This window comes from Eublepharis macularius, chromosome 8 (genome assembly GCF_028583425.1).
Source record: "Eublepharis macularius isolate TG4126 chromosome 8, MPM_Emac_v1.0, whole genome shotgun sequence".
Classification (NCBI taxonomy): domain Eukaryota; kingdom Metazoa; phylum Chordata; class Lepidosauria; order Squamata; family Eublepharidae; genus Eublepharis; species Eublepharis macularius.
In genome coordinates this window covers 101475631-101502233 of record NC_072797.1, presented here as the reverse complement: position 1 = coordinate 101502233, position 26603 = coordinate 101475631, and the positions used below count along the sequence as shown (strand labels likewise).

The 26603-nt window shown below is 42.7% G+C and overlaps 1 protein-coding gene across 1 annotated transcript in view; it reads right to left on the bottom strand.

The window, feature by feature from the left end:
- Positions 1 to 4047: 4047 nt before the first annotated feature.
- Positions 4048 to 26603, bottom strand: part of DMRT1 (doublesex and mab-3 related transcription factor 1) — a 61387-nt gene continuing 38831 nt past the window's right edge. The window contains exon 5 of the mRNA XM_054986955.1: positions 4048 to 5130. Within this exon, the coding sequence (XP_054842930.1) occupies positions 4976 to 5130 (155 nt within the window). The 3' untranslated portion in view covers positions 4048 to 4975. The remainder of the gene's footprint in view (positions 5131 to 26603) is intronic.

Sequence of the window (26603 nt, the reverse complement as noted above, 5' to 3'; positions counted from 1 at the left end):
GTGTTCTGTTCAATTTATACTCTTCTCAGACTCAAAACAGGTTACACAATTAAAAACAAGAGCAGCGTATTTCTTTCAACCGAGGATGTAACAAAACCAGGTTACAAACTCATTTTAGTACTGGATGAAGCAGCCTCATTTCAATTGACCTGGGACTGTGGAACAAAATTCAAGTCCAGTAGTACCTTAAAGACAAGTAGTTTTCCAGGGTATAAGCTTTCCTGAGTCAAGGGTCACTTCATCAGATACTGGGGGCGTGATTACCCAGCACTTTGCATATGCTTTGAAGCACTTTGCTGCACATAAATTCAGGCCTGGGTATTGGTTTTAAAAATGATTTGGGGGAGGGATGTATTGGTGCAGCTCCAAGCACTTGGTCAGCAAAACTACCCATTCTTTGGAAAGAGGCTCACAGAGGAATGTCAGGTTACAAGTAGACAAATTGGTGGTGTTTTTCGAATGCACAGCTGTTTGTGTGCCTGAGATTTCACCTGTCTTGAAAATAGCCCTTGCTTCCAAAAAGAGGGTATTTAGTGGGAACATAACATGAATGCTGTTATGTTACCTGTGGAAGGGCTCGGGTGACGTGTCCTGTTGCCAGGAACAAGTTGCCCATGCAAAGGAAAAGGATCTGTATAATGTACAGCATGAATTGTATTCAGAGTTCTGTATGGTGAGGACCTTGGTTGAAGCAAGCTGCCAAGAGAGAACCCTCTGTTAAACCAGGTCTGCTGTAACAAGAGCCGGGCCCGTTCTCATGTTTCCACTGTGCTTAAAAGACAGGAGAGGACATGAGTTCTGGGTGCAGAATAACAATAAACAAAACGTGTATTTCAAAGGTTCATGCTATACAAACGAATCTTTTTGAATTTTCAAGTTGTGAGTCCCACATGCAAATTCATTACTGGATTTTGTTTCGCATTTTAAAAAATCTTTACCAAGAACCTACTTTCCTAGAGTATTCCTAGAGTATTTCCAGGTTTTTCTTTTCAAAGCAACAAAAGATCCATGAAGTTGGACTTGCTAGAGTTGCTCATAAACACCTCAAAATGGAGAACAGTAAACACCATTTCCTCCTATCTTCCAACGGCAAAGAATCTAGAAGTCCCTATAACAGTTTAATAGTTATGAGAAGGCCTGAGAGGTGTATCAAATTTAGGCTTAAACTGTTCTCTGCTGTTGAGGTAAAATCTGAATTTGCTAGAATGGGCATTCAAATGTCTATTGTGTTGACATGGAATAGCAGTTGACAGAGGCTCAAACACACCTTTTTACTGTTTTAAGATACTATTCACTAGGTTACATTCACTGCATGGAACAGCATTTGTATTTTATTTATTGCTATCAGAACAATATCACACTTGCAGACATGTCAAAACTTTGTTCCTCTCCAGTGCCATTATTGCCCACAAGGAAAGGATTTGCAGTTCAGGTTGGCCACAAATAGCCAAATAAATTAAACTGATTATGGATGCCAATTTTATTTTCCAAGTGATCCCTTTAATACCTTCAGATCTGAAACATATTCCGTAGTAACTTTATCCAGTGTGGAGACGGAGTGATGGGGAAAGCTTTATCCAGTGAGTCTTGTCATGTAGCTGTTAAAACTCAGTGGAAAAGGCGGACTATAAATGACACAAATAAATAATAAAAGCATTGGAGCCTGCTAGGAAAAACGATGGCAACCCCTATCCACTTGTGGCTGATAATCCTTGACACTATATAAAAATAGTGGTGTTGGAATGCATGACGGAGCTCTCTTTGGCCAAACCATTTCTCCTATGTTCTCCACAAGGCTTATTAAGAACGGTTCCCCCCCTCCCTCCTCCCTGCCAAAGGCTATAAATCTCCTACCGTGAAGAAAATGTTAGCAAGGCTTTTACCCTGTTGAATTTAAGGGAACTGTTGTTCAGAAGGGCATTTGTAAGAAATTAAGATCTGCATTTTAATGTTTATTGATGCTTTATTGTTATGGTTGAGTTCACACAGAGCTATTGGGTGATTTGTAAACTGTCTTGGGCCTTAGGAGTGAAGAGGTAAGGCAACAGTATTTAAATAAATAAAAAATAATTTTCCTCCTCTTATACTTTATAGTGTGCTGGTTTGAAACCAATAGCAGCTTCAGCATATGTTACCACTGGGAGACGAGAGGAACAGAACTGCAAACCCTAAAGCTATAACCTCATCCAGCACTCACCTCCTTGAAGTTCTTGATTCACCAATCCACAATGCAGTTAATTTGAAGTAAACTGTGCCCGGTGCCCTCTGCACACACTGGTGCATTTATACCACCCAGTTGCCTACAGTGAACAACTGGCACCCATTTCTATTAACTGCTGATGGCTAGAGGGCTACATAAAGCAACCCTGCTATCTCTGCACCGGTGAAATGGGGAGAATGGCAATGTTTAGAAGGGGATTTTGAGACAGCACTTAGCCTTTTTTCTTCCTTCCTCTCCTTCCTTGCTGGAGCTTTTACTGTAGCTCACTTTGGAGTTTCTCAAAGACCACTGGAATATACATTCTTCAAGAAATGCGTTGGCATGAATTTCATAGATGTCAATCACTGTTTTGTTTCTGTTGTCCTTTGGTACAATGAAACTCTCATTGCTTACATCACATGCAGCAAATTACTTCCCATGCAATAATTGACTTTAGGAATATAACACATTCTGCATATATACAAACATATAGAAAATGAATACTCTGGTCCACACAGACTAAATTAGCCTCATTCAGATATTTCCACTTACTTGAATCGTTGGAGGAGATAAGATTAAGAAAGTCAACCAAAAAGAACAATTTTAAAGTAATGGGTTAAAATAAAAATAAGTTTCCTGTATGTAAAAGGTACTTACATACTGAATCAGTTAGAATTTCATGATGCATGCAATTTGTAATTTATATAATACCCAGAGCTTTGTTTATTAAAACAGGGCTTTACAATTTCTTCCTGGTATATTCCTTTGTAATCGGAACACACTTGCAGAGAACAACAAAACCGTCTTCACAAAACAGTCACCACATATGAGCAGCAGTAGTCTTGGCACAATGCAGATTTTACTCTTGGGTGCAGATTCTGAGGTAGGGGAGGCTCTGAAAACCGTTGCTACCGATAGCAAAACGGCCACCCGTCCAAGATTAATTCCCGGGATCCTTATGCAGCAGGAAGACTACAAATTAAGGAACAGGCGCACAAGCCCACCTACCCATTCAAAGGCTTGCCGGGACAAAAACATACTCTGGCCAGTCTAGTCTTGGAGGGATGGGGGTGCACAGTATACTCCATACGCCAATGTGAGAGTGGCAAAATACAGAGTGGATGCCATCCACCATTCTCAAAATCCGTTTGTTTTTTTTTATTTGCAGGGGGTGGGGTGTTAATGGGGAAGGGATTGACTTCAAGCCTTCTGAATAAATTTCAACAATAATTTAGATACTCCAAGCAAGACAGGAAGAGTGAATCCCGTGTCCTGGCCCTGACTGCCTCTTCCAGTCCAGCGTCTAGCACCCTCCTCAGCCAACATTGTTCTTTAGCTGCCCTCTGCTCCCACTGCGCTTTTGTCACAATGGCGACGGCAGCGGTGGCGGCGGCGGCAGGGGCATCCCACTGCAGTAGCAAGCTGACAAGTGTGATAAAATGATCTTCCTTAACTAAACTCGTAAAGCACTGGGCAATAAAACTCAATCTTCTGTAAAATCCAATTAAGTCATTATCTGACTGATTGTATCTTTAATTGAAAACAGAAGTGACAGTAAATTTCTGTGATATATCAGGATCAATCGATACCACTATACGATTCAGCCCCGAGAAGTGATTTATAATGTCAAACCCATATAGGTAACTCCACATTATTCTCTCTAAAACCACTGGTGGATGAAATTAAGAGTAAGTGCATTTAATAAAAAACAAGATGGTCAGGTTATTGATTACAACAGATGGGGGTGAAATCAAATAGATGTTTTCAAAGCACAGAGTGAAGAAAATACAAGTAATTTCTTTTCCCCCCCTGTTTAATACAGCTCACCAACTATACACACAAGAAAATTTGGTCATCAATAACATTTTTATTTCAGGTACTGCTGCAACTACAGAGAACAATGAATACTTTTTTAAAAGACTAGTTTCATTTCAGGTTGGCTTCTGTAACCCAAGGAAAGTACATGCTAAGCAATTTTTAATACAATGCTGAAAATCCATAATAACTTTTTAAAAGATACTGTCCATATGAAGCTAAGATTGTAGCCTAATGCCAATAGGTTAACTCATAAAAATGCAAAATTATATTAATTTTATGCCACAGGGAGAAAACATGCCTGTTCAGAGACGAACATCTTCCGTAGAAACAAACAACCATAAAGATAAAAGAGGTTTTTTTTCTTCTTTAAAAAGTTATTTTCACTGTAGGGGTTTGTAAAACCTGCAGCCTTACACCTTCCTATCATCCTTTGCTCTTCTATAGCCTCTTAACAGTGCGCTCCTAAACAGAGTTAACCCAGTCTAAGCCCAGTGACTTCAATGGGCTTAGACTGGAGTAACTCTAGTTAGGATCGCACTGTAAAAGTTTTAAGTGAAAATATTTACTCTGCATCAGGCTTCTGAACATTTTTAAGGAATTAACAAATTTGCACAGTAGAAATCGTATATACACAAATTTAAGTATCATAGCAGTTCATCTAACTGTGATTATGTGTTATTGGCAAAATGCCATGTTTTTATACTACAATTATACTCAGTAATTTGTGTGTCCCTCTAATGGACAGTATTGAAAGGACCACAGAGATCTTCATGGCTCTGGTCCCTCAACGACTGAGGGAATGGTCCCTCAAAGTTCAGCACACACAGAAAGCAGAAACAGGATAAATCAAACATTTCTTTTTCAACAGTTACTTTGGCATCAATCATTATAAAACAGACAACCACAAGCAAACAAGAAGGCACTTTTCCCGAGGAGCCAGGGTTGGCTTAGCATGGCTTATTCGCCATCTTCCAGGACTGCGTTAACAGTGAAGGTGCCAGAATCAGAGGTCGACTCACACTCCAAGACTGCTTTGGTGCTCTCGTTGCTGATGGGAGAGCTGCTGGAAAGGGAAACCAAGCCAGAATCCTGACTACTGGGAGGTGAAAATACTGAGAAGGCGACAAAGAAGAGAAAGGGGGAGGGAAGAAGAAAAAAACCACGTTGAAAGGAAAAAGAGAGAGACCACGCCAAACACACCTCAAACAATAGCGGAGTCAGCCCCCCCCCCCCGCCCATACACATGTATTTCTCCCACTGCACAGGCAAGATACTGCTGTTGGGGAAGGGATGTTTCCCTCCATTTCTTGTATTTCAGGTTGCATATGTGGTAAGAGTCCCAATGCACATATCTGGGAGGATTTTCCTGTTCAGCACCCATGAAGCTTTCCCTTTATTCCTTTCCCCTAGGACCTTCCTTTCCCTGACTCCTCCTGAATCTGTGCTGGTCGCTTGAGGTATTCCGTTTGCTCCAAGAACTTTGGATCAAGAGTTCCTATTGAAAACTAGGTCAGAAAAAGGTTTTTCTTTCTTGGCGCACAGAACTGTGATTTGTCTTATAACACTAGAGAGCAAAACAACAGCACCCTGGCGTTCCTAAAGCATTCGGCGACAATCAATGCAAGTCACTGTGTGAGCCAAGTTTCCAATTTGTTCAGTGATAACAACCTTCAGCAAAGTTTACAAGAAGCCTTCATACATATGTAGCCACTGCAGAAGCCAGGCATGCTGTCAAGGAAGCTGCTCCATACGGAGAGTCTGAATGGGCTGTGAAGGCCTATCTGAACAATACATGGACATCTTCACGATATGCTTCAAGGGTGCTACTTATCAACATGGCAGAAAGAGGTAGTGGTAAGACTACAACCCTCTGGGTTGCCACCTTTTTCTGGCAAGGTTCCTGCACCTTTTACAGCTAGACAGCAAGTAGAAATTCAGAAGTGGAGCTTTTGTCTCCATGATGGAAGAGTTCCCCAGCTGAATTTCATCTTATCAAGTAGCTGTCAAAGGTGCAAGAGTCTTGCCAGGAAAAGAAGTGGCAACTGATGACAAGTGGTGGTTTTACATACTGGCTGCTGCCACAAAAACACTCCCCATGAGTGTCAAAAAGCAGCTGCTAGGCTGCCAACGACAACTTCCCCCTTGTCATGTGTAGTCCTGCACTAAGCACTAAGAACCCTTCCTAAACTACAGAGAATTCAGAGCAGCAGAAAGCTCTTTCACTGGGCTGGTGCACCTTTGTCCTTCCTGCAAAACACTGAGAGAAGGAAAAGGTCTCTTTCATGTGCAGCACTTTGGAAAAATCAGCAATAATAATCCGCTCTGCTTCTGCCTTCTCCAAAGCCCGGCACATACGTAAGACGAACTCCCTTCCCTCCCCAAGCCCTTTGGCATGGACAAGGAAGGCATGGAGAGGAGGCGCCTTCTCATTTGATACGGAGCTTCAGAGAAAGAAAGTTGTCTGTAGGGGCACTCATCCCCTCCTCTTCCCAGTGCTTGGTACAAATCAAGAAAGTCTGCTCACAACGTAAGGCTCAAGAAGAGAGAAAAGGAGATTGTGAGGACCACATGCAATTGTGGGCTACCAAGCCAAATCTGAGGATCATGTAAAATTCTGCAAGCATTCAATGGTCTGTCCTGGTGTGAGAAAGACCCAAGTGGTGCAGATCCTACATATGAAAGAAGTTTTCACATGTTCCCCTGGAGACATCCGAGTCAGTCACAGGGGAGCTTGCATCCACACTGCCAAGTCAACGTATGTACAAGATCCAAATCATTGGTGCTAGGGGAAAAAAGCACATTCACTGAAACAAGACAGGAGCTGGAATACAAAGAAAAGGTGGCACCCCGTCCCCAGAAAAGTAAGAATAAAGCAGAACCTCAAAATGAAGTATTAAAGGATTTAAAAACAAATATGGAGCAAAAATATTTGCAACATTTCCTTCTGCAATAGATACAAAAGACAAAACAAAAGGGTCTCTGACCTTGTGCACCTTTGATGAGTCAAGATCCACCCACAGCACTCCCTTCCTGCCTAGCGTGGATGTAATTAAGGAGAAGCTGCAGTGGTAATTTCTCTCCTCATTAACTTCCTGATTGGTTTGTGGCTCAGAATTCCACCGGGCTGCCGTTTGTCACCAAATCCAAATGGCCAGTCGTTAAGACTAATGTTTGTGTAACTAACTGCCAGCATCTGCCATGGCTTCTTGTACAACAATAATAGTGAAAGGGTAACATTCATGCTCCTGTGTTAATTCAGCATGTATTCATCAATAAGGAAATCTATGATGTAATTAGCAAAATGCATTGGTAGACAAGTGCTAGAGTCATCTGTAAAAAACTAAATCACAGGAGAAGCTGCACGAGTCCTTATTATGTTGCCCATTGTAATTTAGTGGGGAGCAGTGCCAGGCTAAGATCTTTTTGATAATACAGAGCAATTCACCTCCCCTTGACTTCATTGATTTAAAGCAGCTGGATTTCACCCAATGTTTTCAACCATGGTGGATCTAATACGATCACTTACAAACAAAGAGTGGCGTTAATGAACTCCATCTTTAAACTATTAGGTGTTAAAATAAGACTGAGCTAAGCACGCCAATGCACATGCAAGAATCTACAGGGGGACTTCAGGGACTACTTTAGGGACTACTATTATTAAATAAGATACACAGATCTTTGGCCATTCTGGCTCCACAAGCCTGCAGCATCTATCCCTAATCTTGTAAAAAAAATGTAGATTCCTCCTTCTAGTTCTAACCTACCAATAACTGAGAAGGATTAGATCTAAGTAAGGCCATTTTGAAGAATACAGCAGTGAAAAAAATCTCTCAGTGGAGGCAGGACAGACAGATGGAAGTCTTTGGCCTAGTCCCACCTTTGGCTATAGAAGGAGAAGCAAACTCATCCAAGGAGATGAGTTTCAGGTGCGTAGCCATATTGGTCTGCAGTAGAACTGCAAGACTTGACTCCAAAGCACCTTAAATACCAACAAGATTTCCAGGGCATAAGCTTTCTGGAGTTCCTCTAGAAAGCTTATACCTTGGAAGTCTTGTTGATCTTTAAGGTGCTACTGGACTTGAATTTTGCCATTCAAGGAGGTCCTCTGTCCCTGAAAATAGTATTTGACTCACAATCACACTTAGGGCCACTAAACTTAATGAGCAGTGAAGTGTTTTGTCAAGAAGTGCAACACAAGAACAGTAGTGGGCATCAAATTATGGCTAGGTGTCATTTCATGGATTGGGATGTGCTTGAAAATGTCTACATCTGGAAAATGAATCTTCTGGTTAGATGACATCGCCATCTCAGCTGTTTGCATTGTTGGACTTTTTGCAAGTGTCCTACGCTCAGTCATGAAAGAGTTAAATTGTTGTTCTGTTTGTTTAGTCAGATTTGTTTAGTTAGCGTAGGACCACTTAGGCTTTGAGAGAAGTTCCCGCCAGAGAAAGTGGGTGTCTTTAGTCTTAATGAGGGAATCCAGGAATGTCTATTGGATGAGCCAGTTTATTTGGGGGCAGCTAGCTAGCAACATATACTCAGGTTTTATTGCTCTTTGTTCAGTCTGCTACTACAGTCCACTACTACTGCTTCACTGGACCATGCAGTCTAAGCTTTTCTCTTTAGTACCTAGTTGAGATTATCAAGATGTAGTCAGAAACTGTTTGTTGTTTTTCCTACCAAATGTACCCTTTTTACCCTATTATGTAGTAAAGTATTTTTATAGAGCTACAATCACAGATGTCTGTCTACTTATTTCCATTGCGCTATTATCAAACTCTGCAACTCTGCAAACTTGTATCCAATTGCTGTGCAATCGCCAACATGCATAGAATTACTAGCTGCAGTTTATTCAACTTTGCATGGGAAGCTGCAATTGCCGAAATTTCGTCAATGCACACAGTAAAGATACAGCAGTCTCATTCTTCTTTGTATCTGATTGTCCCATGACACCATTTGATTTGAACAGTTTGGATATCTATTTTCTTTTCTTCTATGGAAGTCCGCTGTTGTAAAACTTGCGTAGACACTGGAACATCAAGGTAGGCAGCAACACATTTAGAGAGAAGAGTACTAGCAGCTGAAGTGTGGGACCAGCCTCCGCCTAAAAAATTCAACCATCCCCCCCCCCCCAAAAAACTCTCACTTTCTCTAACACACACTAAAGTTCAATCCCCCCCTTACTCATTCTCCCAAGAACAGTGGTCATTATTTCTCTCTTTTCATAGGAATCACAGGGAGAAGAATTTGTCCAAAATTAGGCAGCAACTAGGTCCGTACCGGAACTGAGATAAGATTCACATCTCAGGACGTGGGCCACACTTAGTGAAGCCTCACACTATTAGGTCCTCTTTGCTGTGACATAATCATCTGTATTTTGTATGGGCAAACACTATTTAGCTAGTATCATGGGGAAAAATGCAAAAAGAAAGCACGCAAGCACCAAAATCAAGTCATCAACAGGCTGACGCCGTACAAAGAACTACCCTGAATGATCTCCTGTAAGTCAATGGCCTGGAAAACGTAATATGCTTCTAGTGATGTGAGAAGCCACTAGGATAGTCATGCTTGGAAGGCAAAATGTTCTCTGTGTTTACATTTAAAAACCATTAGACTCTTAATAAGAAGCAATTTTTTAAAGATTTAAGCTCTCAAGTGGTGCAGCTCATTTATTTAAGCTCTTTCACCTTCTTATTCAGGGAAGAAAAAAATATCTGTTCTCTAAAGCTTGCTCAGTTCTAAGGATCTAAAGGCTCAATTCTACAAATAAAAAACACCTCTGATGTGACCCAATTTTGTGATATGACTGAACATTAACTTGGCGATGCATGGATTCTGGAGTGTAGACACATAAATGATGGCTTAAACCCAGCATAGATCCAGTCTGGAAATGAAACACGTAAATGCAAAGGGACACTGCCCTGGTGAAAAGCATTTGCTATTTGAGGAAGCTCTCTCACTATTTAACACAAGTAATTCAGATTAATTAATTAGGCTATCATTTAAATTGTTAAACCTATTCTTGTCATCCAGTCCCTTGGAACATATGAAAAGAGAGTCTGGACTGCTGGTGGGTTGTGATAAGTGAGAATTTCAATATCTCCTGGAAATTAGATAGAAATCAGCCTAGTATGCGCTCTCCGAGCTTGTTGTAATCTGGTATGTGCTCTGCTTCTTCTCTGGGACTATAATTCTGCTTCTTGTTGAATCCCTCTCCATGGGTAAAACATGATATAATCATAATCAGAATTTTAAAAGGACATATTGCCCCCCCCCCCACAATAACTGGTCATGGAATTGTCCACCAATCTGACCCACATATCACAATAACTCTAAAAAATAATATTCCAGTTTTTGGTCACAACACAGTAGATGCATTGTGTACTTTATATACATAAACATTCAAAATTTCATCAAATAAAGACACCCTCAGTAGCTTTTCCCCCCCTATCCTGGCTTTAGGACTGAGATTCAGGAATGTTGAAATAAAGGTCCCACGTATAATGTGAAGGCATGCAATACAGCGATCTTGCTGAAACGACTTAAGTCTGAGCCTGGCTAAATGCCTGAATGGGAGCCACCAAAGAGGGTGGGGAACCAAACTCTCTATTTACATACCTGAATTATCACTAACTGAGGAATATATTATGAGTACCATGATTATTTTACCAGACTCTTATTTTTAAAGCTGCCAGTAGCCATAGGAGCTAAGGTTTAAAGGGAAAGACTGGTATAGGGAACAGGGCCTAATTATCTTTCCCCCCTCAGCTCCCCAGAATTACTGCCAAAGACACTGACCTGCAGCCTCAACCGTCACAGGGTGCTTTCTTAGCAGTAATACCTGGCACACCGAACAAAAGATTTGCAACTGGAGATGGAGGCTCTTTTAAACAATGCACCTCTTTTATACTTGCCTCATAATATGTAATTTCAAAGTATCCTGATTTCGACTTGGCCTGCAGTCTGAAAATCCAAGCTTTTCAATAAACAGTTCAGAGATTCGTGTATCAATAAAATACAATCAAATATTTTGATACACTATTAAAAATGACCAGTTAAGAAATATATATATATATATTCTCACTCCAAGGATTACTTTTTAAAACATCCTCTTATGCATATACACATCACATGTATATGCATAGACTCTACATGCATACAAACTGTATGTTGTAAAAGCATTATTCCTGATTGTATGAAGTATATGTGCATATAATACAGCCTGCACATGTGTCCGGGGTCGGTGATTCTGCCCTTTTTGGACTTGCCTCACTGGCCCAACAGAGAGCATAGACACACAGATGAGACCAGGGCAGATGCGGAAGACACAGAGGCAGCAGCAAGGGGCGCCACCAAGACTGCAGCTGACGGGGCTCCATCAGCAACAGCCAAGCCAGCTAAGGTCGCACTCAACGACTGTGGGCTCCACCCAGGCTGCAGGCGTCTTCAGAGGAGAAAAGCAGCGATTGACAACAATGGCTACGAGCTTGCCAGCTTGAAATCCACCCGTTTCAAGATTCTTCTTCCTGGCCAATATTTATAACATCTCTCATCTGATTTCGAAATCTCTCATCCATGTTTAGAAACAATGCATTGATAGGTTTCCATATCACCTACCATCGTTGTCAATCGCTGCTGTTCTACTCTGAAGACGCCTGATGGAATAAAAAAACTCACTGCGGCATTTTAATCTTTTCTGATTGTATAAAAGACTGAGACAGTGATTTATTGAATTTCCATGCATTGGTTTTGGTCTGTTAATATATGTTGGAATTAGATGACTGCACTTTTTACACTTGTACACTAATTACTTGTAAAAATAATACGAATTGATTGTTTAGGCGTGTTTTTGGGTCTCCCTGGGGATTTCCCTCCCTTAGTTGTTTAGTTTCTGGTTGGAGACTTCCCCTCCTTTTCTAGTAGTTGTGAGGGAAGTTAGGCTGAGAATATTTAACTGGCCCAAGGTCACCAAGTGAGTTTCCTCAGCAGAATGAGAATTCAAAGTCCTAGTCTGAAACTCTAACCACTAAACCACACTGGCTCTTGTGGGGCAGCTGCTGCTGAACTGTAGCAAACAGCCAGGCTTGGGGGAGTCACACAACTAGGGCGGTAGCAAATATCCCAGGAGTTGCTGACAGACCAGACCCAATGAGTCCTCCATTACAGGCCAAAATAGCTCCATCCCGGTTCCTTTTATTGACAGAAACCAAGCCTGGAATGCTGGTGAAACTACTGTGATTGCCCAGCCTTGACCACTGAGACCACCTGTTTCTTAAAGCTACAGGTGTTCCTTTTACATTTTGGAGTTTTTAAAATGAACCCATCTATTAAAGATTTCAGATTTTCTGCATACCTGAGGCATTCTCCAGGTTTGTAGAAAGATCAGTCTTGTCTGTTTATGGCTCCAATCTCCAGATTTAAGTATCCTCAGATGTGGACAGGTTGAAAGATTTTTCTGCAAATGGGGGATTCCTCTGAGTTTTCAGAATCCTAAATTACAGCTGTGGCAGGCCCCATGGGGGCAGACCTTAGTTATTCGTGATGAGGCTTTTATCTGGGAGTGTATACATTACTGAGCATACCGGAGTGAATGTCTTACTTCACCTCCACCCACAACCAGCCACTTTCCGAGAGCAATTAATATGTGCAGCCATTTCAAAAGAAATAAATTAGATCAGCTTAATTCTTTTTTAAATGGCAAGAGAACTATAGAACGATAAAGAAATGGGCACTTTTCAATTGCAGAGGCTGAAAATGTTGCCGCTAGAAAATATATGATGTTATGCGTACATCAGCTAATATACTTCTGTTAAAAAATATCACTAGCTTTCAAAAAAATGTAAACAACCACTATTCTACAGCATGAAGAATTAACTATTTGGCTTTACCCCAGCTAAGTAAGTTAGTTTTAAAGGTCTAGCGAGTGCAGGCTTAAAATGAAAACCTTCCTTGTCTAAGTAATGCTGGCGTGTCCCTGGTACGTGAAGCAGACATGCACACAAAAAAAAATTACTGACAAGCTTTAGAAAATAGCAGCTTTGGCATTTGCATGCCTGATCTACTTCAACAGGTCTGCAGGGGGAAAAATATAATTTATGATCACTCATTTGGCTCAGCAACAATTGCTTTTCAAAAAAGGAAAAGGAGAACAATGTAATTGAACATAAGTGCCCTCTTTAGTGGCTAAGCCTCCAACTGCCTGAGGCGAGAGCTATACTGATGTTGTACAAGGCATTACAAGAGTGCTGGGTGCTAGAGCTAGCAATTACCCTGGTATTTAACCAAATCTATCGCTCATCAGCAAAGCGTTTAGTGCGGGAGTCGGAGCGAGACAAGCTGACATGGAGCACAGTTACTTAACTGTCCCCTCCAGCGATTATGCTTTTCCGCAGCTCAAGAGTCATGTCAAATTAAACAACAACACATTGACTTTTCGCTTTTAGAAACATTAAGATGTGATTGACAACTCCAGGATGCCATAAGGCAGCCACTATAATCAACAAACGGAGGTTTAGTATTTGCAGGGCAGACTTCCTCACCCACCCCACCCCCGCCTTCTCCAAGGGCGTTTCCTTCTATGCTCTTTTCCACTCCTCTCCAGTTTGCTTCATGGGCTCACTTTGTAAGCAAGTGGTATTTTCAGTGTGGGAAGTGGTGGTGGGGATAGTAGTTGTACAAAAGCGATAATTTGGTTTCAGACAAGAAGTTATTTTCTTTCTCAGTCAAATACAATTTGTTTTGCAGTGCCTGAGCACTGAATGTTAGCATTTCAGAAGCTGCAGTATAAAAGCTTCAGCTATTACCCCGTATGGCTCTTTCCCCTAATATTTCCTAGCCTGGTATGTGAATAAGGAGATATTCCTTATTCTCAGGTATCAAGACCAGGGCTTTTTTTCAGCTGGAATGCAGTGGAACGGAGTTCTGGAACCTCTTGAAAATGGTCACATGGCTGGTGGCCCCACCCCCTGATCTCCAGACAGAGGGGAGTTTAGATTGCCCTCTGCGCATGGGCAATCTAAACTCCCCTCTGTCTGGAGATCAGAGGGTGGGGCCACCAGCCATGTGACCATTTTCTCCGAGGGCAATCCACTGAGTTCCACGACCTCTTTTCCAGGAAAGAAAGACCTGATCAAGACTATGTGAAAAGCCACATAAAACATGCTGGTAACTTCAGCTGCAGTAGAAAGTACAGCCACCACTCCTGGCTATGAACCATATATGAGCTCGTTCAGTGTCCTCAGTCAGAACAGTCAGGGCCATTCAGATGGGGAGGGGTTGCTATGTAGATAAGGTGTCCTCAGTTCTTTCATTGGGTTCTGTGTGTACAAACACTTGTCCCAGACTTCTGACCCACATGCCTGTTACAGCATATGGGTCCCACAACCCTACAAATAAACTTTTCCAGGGTCAGAAAGAACTGATGGGTGGAAGGGAATGTGAGGAAGATCTGCAGTCTTTAAATCCATAGACGGCTGGATCACACCTTTTATTAACAGGGATCTTTCCATGGCAAAGATCTTTCCTTTGCCAATTTTTTTTACACAAGCCAGTTTTCAGCTCCTACCTTATCGTAACACTGGATGCTAGTGCAGTGCCCCACCCCCTGCACACTGGAAGCCAACATGACCAAGCAATGGAAGTTGCAGTGAACACATAAAGCAGAACCACCGCAACAGTGTTTGTGGAAGCAATACTCGTTTCCCTGGATAGTGTACACAGCACCATGCAAGACGGATCAATGGTCTGATGTAGGGCAAGGAGGTCCATGTAACTTCCAGCCATGAAGGCTGGTTGGCTCCTTCTACAGCTGGCACATGTCTTCCACAGGATGGAGCAGACACACAAGATCATTGCTCTGTAGCAGCCCTATATCACCAAGCATCAGGCTGAAACTCAGATCTGGGCCAAAGCCCTTTGAAATGACTGATGAATGAGGCTGACAGTTCATCAACGCCATCACCAGGGCCCTCTTTCTTTCTTTGTTAGTCTGGCCTTTGAAGCAGCTTTTGGGTTCCAGTTCTATCCATGAGATGTTGGTGGCAGCAGCCTTCCTCCAGGCTGCTACCTGCCACCATCCCAAGGGGTTCATAGGGAAGAACAGGGTGGGTGAATGCCCCTGAATTGGACCCAAAGAGGAAAGCAAGCAAGTAGAATGCAAGAGCTGGCAAACGCAGTAAAGGGGAGTTGCACCTTCAAGCATGGCGGGGGGGGGATCCCCAGCCAGCCAGCCAGCCATTCTTTCGCCAGGTATGTGTCAGTACATATTGGGGGAGCGGTATTGTGGGTCTCTTGCCCAGGTCCTAAAAATGAAGACTGGTTCAACCTTATTACACCACCCTACGTGCCGCACCTCACAAAGAGAAGGAGGCAAGTAACATTAGGAGGACCTCCCCCTGTCCTTTTCTTGTTACCTTCTTTCTTCCTTCAGCCAGTGTAGTGTAGTGGTCAGAGTGTTAGGCTAGGATCTTAGAGACCCAGGTTCAAGTCCCTGCTCTGCCATGGAAAACTGCTGGGTGACCTTGGGCCAGTACCACACTCTCAGCCTAACCTACCTCAGAGGGCTATTCTGAGGATAAAATGGGGGAGAGGAAACACATGTAAGCCATTTGGGGACTCCACTAGGGAGAAAGGCAGGATAGAAATGAAGTAAATAAATAAGTAAAAATTGCAATTTGGATTTGGAATTCAAGGATCAAGCAACAATCCAGGAGCTTGGGTGGGATCAAGTGATATCGAATGCTGAGCGACTACCAGTCTCCTCTACCAAACCGGCAGAGAACTTATTTTAAGTATCACTCTTTAGCAGGCTGGAATGCTTGTATGAAATGATCCTTTAGAAACTAAAAGTACCATGACTTTCCCACACCGAAAATTCTGAATGAAGTCCCATAAACTAAGTACTTGCAAAAACAGCTTTAACCTTTGAAATCATACTTTGTTAGATGAACAAATCTCCTGAATAGGCATTACTGACCTGTATATTCTGAGCAGAAAGTTGTTTTAAAAGATTTGCTGTTATCCTTTTAGCAAACTATAATATAAATCTAATACTCAGAAAACCTAGGAATGGTCATTCAAAAACAATGGAAATGCTGGATTTGGATTTTTGGGAAGCAACTGCAAAAGAATTGCTTTACCACTACCACACAAAGGTTTTTAATTTTAATAAACTGAAGGCTGAGTCCCAAGATTCGGTATTGTGACAAGCAGTTTTTTAGGATGAGGATACACCAGCACAACCTTGCTATACATGGTGTTATGTTAACATAAATGTTACAAGGGCCCATTGCAGTTCTGATCACGTGAAGGTTCTTAGGCCACACTGTTTTGTTCATGGGCCTCGGCGGCAAATGTGGTGAGGATTACAAGCAGCAGGGCTAGTGTTTCAAATAAAATGTAATTAAACGTGTAATGGACAAACCGTAGCCACATATGCAACACAACAGAAAAACGCATATACATTTACAGGCACAGTTACTGCAGCTTGGTGTATCACACAGAAAAGTTGCATGCATACAAGTCTATATGCATACACGTATCCTTGCAGATACCTATGAGCAAGACAAGTAGCCCCACCCAGATCTGTATATGTATAGAAAGCATATTATATATTACCTAAATATATATAAAGCTAACTTTTCAGTCTTGAGAAAACAAAAGCTATCCCCATATAACAACTAAATTCCAACATAACTCAATTTCGACATCTCATCTGGTGTGAACTGCACTCATTCCTAGTGTAAACCCCACCGCGCTGTGCAATGATATACTGTAATGTCACATCGCAATCTGGATTTACTATAAAGGGCTTCTGACGAGTTTCAGAGCAGTAAACATTGCAGCGAGGTGTATTTCACACTGAGCTGGTTTTTATGAAGAACACTTCACCGCCCAGCCACGGCACCCAGATGATGAATGGTGAAAGATGCATGACAAGCTTCATCATTGTTTGTAAATCTTAACTGTTCCTGCTCACTAACTCTGGAGGCAATTTTCAAAGACAGCGGCCGACAGAAGGACAGCGCAGCTTTCCTGAAGGTTATTCAACTTGTACTTGGCCTAAGCTCTGCATCTGAGGAGCTATGCACTGGGAATTAAACTTGCTGGTTACCAGAACCACAGTATTAAAGGCATGAGGATGAGAGCAAACTTAAAGAAATCATATCTACCATTGCACCTCCTGCAGTCCTCTTAAGCAGTCTCAAGTGAACGCGAGGTCAAGGAGTTCCTGCCTAGGCACAAAGTGCTGATGAGTCTATCCATCTGCTTAGGAAATCAACTACGGAAATGATGGCATTCAGTGCCCAATACTTATAAATGCTTATGCATGAGTAGACTCCATTTAATTCACTGGGTCTAAGCACAAGATTACACTCCAAGGGATTTAGGTGTCACACCAATATATAGGCGCTGCGTTTATTCATTTGGGATAACTACCACTACCAGATCTGAAATCACAATAGCCAATGCAGATTACAATGTCCAGTTTACCTATTAATCTCCACTCAAAAATATCAAGAAAATATGCCACCTTGATCACTTTTTATTCACCCTGGCAACAAATTTAGAGTGGTCAAAATATGTAAAAAAACAACTATATTAGGTTGTATGATCATACTTAAACTACTTGCACGAAGTACATACCTATCCCAGCCTCCTTCAATTACAGTCTTTCATCTCAGTTACTTAGAGGTAACAACTCCTTTAGCCTCCTTTCATTCTTTGACTCTTTGCACCATCAGAAATACTGAAAACTGATCTGCTTTGTTATTCTGAATCAACAATGCTTCCGTTCACACACACCAGAAATCTCAAGGTGTTTTAGTCTCTTCTCCTTGAACATTCCCTCAGATTAACCAAGATGAGTAGACTGAGATGATTGAGTTGACAGCAAAGGGCTAAACAGCCCTTCAATAATTTGAGGGTTTTGAGTAACAATTATTCCATACTGAAGTAAGTAGCAAGCAGAGGGTACAATTTTAGAAGTCACTGCAACTTCATAGTGACTCAAATCAATGAGCATGGGGAAGAATGAACTTCCTGTCTGTAAATAAGCTCATCTGAGCAGACAATAAGGAGGAAAGCTGGTGAGAAACCTCCCAGATGCTGCCACTGAAGTGGGACGCCGAAGAGGCTTCCAGAAATTGGCTTCCCTAATGCACTTGCAATTCCTCTCCCTTCAGCTCTCTCCCCCAGTCACCTGCTTAGGCTGGGATGTTCTAAGCCCAGAATTGATTAAAGCAATTCAGCATCTGCAAAGAAGTGAGAAACATGTCAGACGCTCTAGGCTGACTACAACGTCAAAGAAGGTGGCTTTCAAGGCATGTTTCACCTTCATTCTCCTTTTCTGTTTTTTTCATCTTGTCACATCTTCCTCTTCTTTTTATGAAATGTGTCCAGGATTCTCTTCCATCCTCTCTCGCTCCAGTGCTCTGAGACAGGCTGTCTAGTTTACTTAACTGGATTGCTTTGCTGTACACTGGAGCCATGTGAAGGGGCTGTGAAATGCCAGAAGGGAAACTTCAGCCCATTATCATCTCTCCAGGTCCAAGCCTGGCTCTGGAAGGCAGCTCCTACCCATTTCCACTCCTCGCTGCCCTCTGGTTGCAATCCCACACAAATGTAGACTGGAGAGGTGAAATTGACAGAGCCTTCAGGGAGGCGAAGATGAAATTAACAAACCCTCCGAGGAGCGATCTCTACCAGCTCTGTCTTTTTAAACTACTCTTTCAGACTAACATTGCGTCTCCCTACACTTGATGAACATGCGCTGTCTCGTGAGGAGAGAATCTCAGTCTTTGCTTAAAAAGAGATGCTTACCTATGCTTCTTAAGGAAGAACCCCTCCCCTGGGCATGGAGTACAATCCCTAAGGACAACCCTAAATGGGTGGGGGGAAAGGAAACCAATGAAAATGGAAAACAAGTGTAATAACTAAACTAATACTTTTAATATTAATAATAAAGAACTCAAGTCAAGTTTTTAAGAAAACAAATTGGAAACCAATGATTTCTGCAAACATTATTAGTAACATTAGAAAAATTTGGAACTGAGGGCTTCTGAAATTAACTCCTAGTTTGGGATGTTCTGAGCATTTCAAACTGAGCACAAACTCCTCTGCAATTCAGACCCATTTCCAAATGGACTGGCCCACTTGCTGCCCTCTTCTTTGCCTGACTCTCACCTGGCAAAAACATGGGGAGAAAGATCTTGTGACAAACAAGTATCCGAATGAAATCATGCTATGTCCCCGTGTGAACATCCCAAGCTCTGGTATTTCCCAGGCCTTAAGGATATCAGATGTGGGGTGCAGTGTGGGCTGCCTTAATATGTTTTTATTACTTTATCTTGTATGACTGCTACCAGAGTTTTAATGGTTTTATTAGATGTATTTGTATGTTGTTAATCTGCCCTGAGCTCTCTTGTGGGGAGAGCGGACTAAAGAAGTAACTATTTCCATGATTCCCTGATGCCTGCATGCCATCTTATCCTAACAGAAGCCCTGTTGTAACGCGCTTTGTTGTTACAGCGGCATTGGGCTGAAGGAAAAGGGGAGAAGGTTCCCAGGGGAGCTCATGGAAGACAGGAAGTGGGGCTTTGGCTCTGTGACACTCTTGATTGCCAATGGAAAAGAAAACTATGTTTGCAAACAACCTTTCAAGAACTGAAGGGGAAATAAGGGCCAATATGGGGCAGTGGTCAGAGTGTTGGACCAGGATCTGGGAGAACCAGGTTCAATTACCCAGCATGCCACGGCTGATCTTGAGTCAGTCACACACCCTCAGCCTCACCTACCACACAGGGCTGTGTTGTGAAGGTAAATGAAGAAGAGAAGAATGATGTTGTAAGCTGCTTTGAGTCCCCATCCAGGAGAAAAGCAGGCTATAGATATCTAATGTTATGGCTAATTTGAGGGAAGGGTGATTGCAGCCTTTGTAATTAGCCCCATGCTAATTTATCTGTTGCTTCCTTTTGTTTTTTTATAGTATTGGCAGACGGCATTCCGGCCAGCTACACACAGTTTTACTCAGAACTGAATAGAAAGCAACTCTGAGTGGTGAGCCCCCTATCAGTAAAAATGCCTTTCCAATGCAAAAAGCAAATATAATAACATATATTGTCGAAGGCTTTCACGGCCGGAGAACGATGGTTGTTGGGGGTTTTCCGGGCTGTCTTGCCGTGGTCTTGGCATTGTAGTTCCTGACGTTTCGCCAGCAGCTGTGGCTGGCATCTTCAGAGGTGTAGCACCAAAAGACAGAGATCTCTCAGTGTCACAGTGTGGAAAAGATGTAGGTCATTTGTATCTACTCAGGAGGGGTGGGGTTGAGCTGAGTCATTCTGTAAGAGTTTCCCAGGGTGTGGAATGCTAATGGCGGGAGGCTTCACTGTATCCTGAGGCGGTTCTTTTGCATATGGATTGGTGCTTGATGTGCTAATCTTCTCTGCAGGGCTATTGTCGGGTGTGGAGTGTTTTGTTGGCCTGGTGTTTTTCAGAACTGGAGCCCATGCTCTGTTCATTCTTAAGGTTTCTTCTTTCCTGTTGAAGTTTTGCTTATGCTTGTGAATTTCAATGGCTTCCCTGTGCAGTCTGACAAAGTAGTTGGAAGTGTTGTCCAGTATTTTGGTGTCCTGGAATAAGATACTGTGCCCTGTTTGAGTTAGGCTATGTTCAGCCACTGCTGATTTTTCAGGCTGTCCAAGTCTGCAGTGTCTTTCATGTTCTTTTATTCTTGTCTGGATGCTACGCTTTGTGGTCCCGATGTAAACTTGTCCACAGCTGCAGGGTATACGGTATACTCCTGCAGAGGTGAGGGGATCTCTGCTGTCTTTTGCTGATCGTAGCATCTGTTGTATTTTTCGGGTGGGTCTGAATACTGCTTGAAGGTTATGCTTTTTCATAAGCTTTCCCATCTGATCAGTAATTCCTTTGATATATGGCAAAAACACTTTTCCTGTGGGAGACTGTTTTTCTTTGGTTGTTTGATTCATCCTGGGTTTGATTGCTCTTCGGATTTCATTTCTGGAGTAGCCATTTGCCTGAAGTGCCATATATCAAAGGAATTACTGATCAGATGGGAAAGCTTATGAAAAAGCATAACCTTCAAGCAGTATTCAGACCCACCCGAAAAATACAACAGATGCTACGATCAGCAAAAGACAGCAGAGATCCCCTCACCTCTGCAGGAGTATACCGTATACCCTGCAGCTGTGGACAAGTTTACATCGGGACCACAAAGCGTAGCATCCAGACAAGAATAAAAGAACATGAAAGACACTGCAGACTTGGACAGCCTGAAAAATCAGCAGTGGCTGAACATAGCCTAACTCAAACAGGGCACAGTATCTTATTCCAGGACACCAAAATACTGGACAACACTTCCAACTACTTTGTCAGACTGCACAGGGAAGCCATTGAAATTCACAAGCATAAGCAAAACTTCAACAGGAAAGAAGAAACCTTAAGAATGAACAGAGCATGGGCTCCAGTTCTGAAAAACACCAGGCCAACAAAACACTCCACACCCGACAATAGCCCTGCAGAGAAGATTAGCACATCAAGCACCAATCCATATGCAAAAGAACCGCCTCAGGATACAGTGAAGCCTCCCGCCATTAGCATTCCACACCCTGGGAAACTCTTACAGAATGACTCAGCTCAACCCCACCCCTCCTGAGTAGATACAAATGACCTACATCTTTTCCACACTGTGACACTGAGAGATCTCTGTCTTTTGATGCTACACCTCTGAAGATGCCAGCCACAGCTGCTGGCGAAACGTCAGGAACTACAATGCCAAGACCACGGCAAGACAGCCCGGAAAACCCCCAACAACCATCTATAATAACATAGTTTGTCCTTTTGTTTCAGAGAGAATCGGAATATTTGTGCAAACTTCTCACCCTTCATAAAAGAAAAAAGCAAATCAGAGGGCAACTGATCTCTTCTCCCCATACACAGAGAGTAAACGGGCAGTTAACTGAGCAGAACAACATGAATGAAATGGTAGGCCTAACAGTGCTAATATATGAACTGGCAAGGGCTCCATAAAACCAAAGTTACACCTCAGAGGTAAGCACAAGACTTTATGAATTATAAGGGGGGGGAATAGCCTATTTTGGTTATTATCTGTGGTTTAAGGGACAATCCTCCCCTAGTTGTCTTCTGCCGGTCTAGAAATCTTCCCACCAAGAATCAGTGCCATATTCTCCAGTCATTGAAGGATTCCAGCAACGCTGACTCCAGCAAATATTTCTGCTTTAACAGCTATTGCCTTTTCTGTTTTTCTCATGGTATTTTTGTCCCATGTTGCTGCAACTACACACTGACTTGTTTAAGGCAAGAAAAGGCAAGGTAAATTTAACATGAGAGGAAGAAAAGGACTGTGAAATTTGTAACTTTTTAAAAAAGATTTTCATTGGCCATTTCCACACACGTTGAATAATGCACTTTCACAATCCTTTGGAAGTGGATTTTTTGTTCCACACATGGAAAATCAGTTTCAAACGTTCACTAAAGAGTATTGAAAGTGGATTATCCAACATGTGTGGAAACAGCCATTTAGTTTTCATTATCAAATCCACAGAATTGAGGCTGCATCACCAGCAGCATTACCAAAAGCAAGAGATTTTGTTGTGATGATGAAGTTCCTGATAATGAGGGGATAAATTGCTCTCTAGCTGCAAGGGGAAAGCTAGAGCTAAAGGGGAGGGGCTAAAGGAGGAAGGGGGCCTAGTCATACTCAGTTGCCCAGGACCCACAGAAACATGGAGCTGGACATAGGCTGAGAGTCTCTCTGCGCAAAACACCTTACATGAGGATGCTCAAGTGTAGGGAGACGCAATGTTAGCCGGGAAGCATAGTTTAAAAAGACAGAGCCGAAGGTTCTGTCAATTTCACCTCTCTACACAAGGGTAGTTTTAAAAGAGAGCGTCAGCAGAGATGGCTCCTCAAAGGGTTTGTTAATTTAATCTTTGCCTCCTGGAAGGCTCTGTCAATTTCACCTCCCCTTTTGGGAGGGGGAAGCAAAGATGAAATTGACATCTCCAGGGCCCTAATTTAGAGAGGTGAAATTGACAGAGCCTTTAACTCTGTCTTTTAAAACTATGCTTCTAGCTAACATTGTGTCTCCCTACACTCGAGCATCCCTGTGTAAGATGTCTCGTGTAGAAAGACTGAGTTTCTTAGTATACTAGGAAGTGAGGAAAACAGAAGGGTCTCTAGCTGTCATAAGCGGTGATCCTAGAAATGTGACACCACAAGAATATAAAAGGAACTAGAAAAAGGCATGCTGAAGGAAGCAGGGAGCTACTGAAGTAGGTCTGAAAGGAGTACTTCACAAGAATAAGGAAAAGTGAGGGGTTCAAGAGAGGAAGAAAAATTAGAAGCAAGCCTGGGAGAGACAAGTTGAAGAACCACATCTTGATTTAAAATAACAAATTAAATCTGTAGCTACAAGGCACTAGGATATGTGGTTAGGTGCTAAAGTGGCTAAATGGCCATGGCAACAGAGAGTCTAGCACTCCATCCCTATGCACAACATACTGAGCCTCCAGTCTTGCAAACTTGATGTACTGCTGTGGCTTAGTGGTTAAGTGGTTGGGCTGCGAATCAGCCCAACGAATCCCACTACTGCCTTGAGCTCAGCAGGTGGCCTTGGGTAAGCTGCTCCTCACAGTCCCAGCTCCTCAGCTGTATTGTGGGGATAATAATACTGATCTTGTTCTCCTCTCTGAGTAGGACACTAATCTGTCTAGAAGAGTGAAATATAAGAATGTAAGCGCAGTTTTTGTTACAGCACCAAGACATCCACAACTTTGATTGAATACTGTATACATTGGTGTAGCAGTTTGCCTTTTAGGGCTAAAACAAATTTACATTTGCCGGCTGTGAGCTGCAAACAGAACCCAGAAATGGCTGTAGCTCTAAGCTGTACAAAGGACTCCTAAATCTTGCCAGGTGGGCAAACAGAAACATTCTGGCGCACAGGAGAGTAGCAAAGCCAGAACTCACTTAGCTATTACTGTCCTATGGGCTGAGCGCATGTAGCCATCAGCTCTGACGGCCACAAATGGCCACCAACCTGTTTTGTTAGAGCTCACTTCTGCAGGGAGGGGAGAGGGAATCCTCCAAGTATGCTCTCCGAGCTGCTGTGAATGATTTTGAGTGACCAGACAATATAACAGGATGCCACATTTTGCATCAGCTGCAGCTCCTAGGTTATCTCTGAAGGCAGCGCCACACAGAACACAGTACAGTAATTTTGCCTCAAAGTTCCTGAAGTCTGGATCAGTGTGGCCAGATCAGGTGTCTACAAATAGACAGCCAGCTCTGACTCCTTAGCTGAAAAGTAGTTGGATTCCAGGCCTGTTAGCCCCCAGCCAGCTGCAGTTGAGCAGTCGGAAGGGGAATCTCAGCTAGAAGGCCAGGAGGCTTCCTCTCCCCACCCACAGCTGACAGTTCACTATCAGCCAGCTGCCCTATCCTCTCCAGGATCCCCAGACCCACAAGAACAACACTGCTGTAGGCAAAGAGGGGACTTACAGACCCAACACAGGTCAGCACAGGTGGGCCATTCCAGAGGAAGGAGAGACGTCATCGCAAGAGATTTGAAACAGCTGTTGCAAACTGGGCGCAAGACAGTGTGTAAGAGTCTGAGGGAGGCGGCCCTTCAGCGTGGCTTCAACAGGTTTCCTAAGACTCTGTTTCACTGCTATTATCGGCTTGCTTTCTTGGAAAACTGGCCTTTGGGCTGCTTAGACTTTCCTTGTGTGATTTACGGACTTTCTTTATTCTATGCTGGCATCCTGCCTCTGATAAGCCGGCTCTCATTATTTGGCTGAGGCCTGAAGGAGAACACCAAGTCCAGCAACATTTGTAAGCTCCTGAATCCTTTAGTGAAAGCTGTAGACCATTCATGATAGAAAGAACAAGCCTGTTTAAAGCACTGGCCCAGCCAGCCTCACCTTTGACTTATCTGGATTCAGCTTCAGTTTGTTCTCCTGCAGTCAGCTGACCACCATATTCAGACACTGAGCCAGGAAAGAGACAGCAGCAACCAGTGACTTATTGAGAGTAGTATGTGATTGGGGATCATGAGCAAACTGATGGATCATCCCAAACAATGGATGATCTCATTAAGAGGCCTTACATAGATACTGAACCATGTGGGAGATGGTTCCCTTGTGGCACCCTCCATGTCATCTCCCAAGGGGATGATTCAGCATCTTTTTTGAGCTATTAGCCATGGCTGGTACTGGTAGAATGCAAACTTCCTTCTTGGGAGCCCAATGTATTCATTTATTTACAGTGTTAAAGTAGCCACCTTAAGGCAAATAACATTCTCTATTAGATTTAAAACTAAAACTATAATCCTAATAATTTAAGAAACAAATATAGCAAGCATGACCCAATCACTGTAAAATTTCACCTTCCAACATCTCAGCAATGCAGGTGTTCTATATTTTGCCCACAAAGGCCAATCATATACATTCACGTTCTTTACTCAACAAGGCAACCCTAATCTTTGGAGGCGACTATGGACAAGGCCCTAATTTGCTGTTCTAGCTTCCTCTCTGACATACCTCTAAACAAAGCCTCCTTTGCTTGCTCCAGCAAGCAGAAGTGGGATTACCGTATAGGAAAACAATACTCTCTGAGGTACACTAGTCCCAAGTTTTGAAGTGCTTGAACTGAAATCTCATGTGAAGCCATAACACCTTGTCAGCTACTCTCAAGATCCAAAAGCAGTGATGGCAACAGACAAACCCAGTGCCCCAAAAAGGAAGACAGTTAATCAGGAATGCTCAGGGGAGAAAACACTTCTCTGGCTATAGATATTCTTTTTCCCAAGAGCCAAACTCCACAAGCAAATCTCCTATATTATCTAGTAACACTGTGTGGTTGTCACATGTGGGAAGATTTATTTATTTTATTTTACTTCATTGATACTCTGCCTTTCTTCCCAATGGGGACCCAAAGCACCTTACATCACTTTCCCCTCCTCCATTAACATTAAGGAAGATAACATTACAGAGATAATAGTATGAGATGGCTATCCCCCATCATGCTCTACTTTTGAGTTTTCTAAAGAGTTTGCTGAGCCACTGCTGGAGACCATGGTGAACTGGATGGACCCATGGTCAGATCCAACAAGGGGATTTTTGTGTTATTTCTAACAGATCAGTGTTTGGAAGGAATTTTCAGATAAACCATGATCCTCGATTGTGTTTTGCAGCTCTTTCCCACATATCTTAGAAAATGGTTGGAAGGCATGTGATCAAAACAGGTAAACTAGATGGATCTTCCACCCAAAATGGGTGAGAATAGTGGTGAGAACACCACTCTCAGCTTTTTGGAAGAAGGATGGGATAAAAATATGACAGAGGATGTAGCGATCTTGTAGAAGCTCAGCAGGTCTGAATCTGGTCAGAATTATCTGGGAGACTCATATGGACTACTCAGTTCGATCAAGTATAGCTTGGGAAATTTGCATTAAATCCAGCTATGACATACCGACACCAGACACCCCGCCTGGGGGGCAGGGCGGAGGCAGCAAGGCAGGAGCTTCAAAAGGAAGACGAGCAGC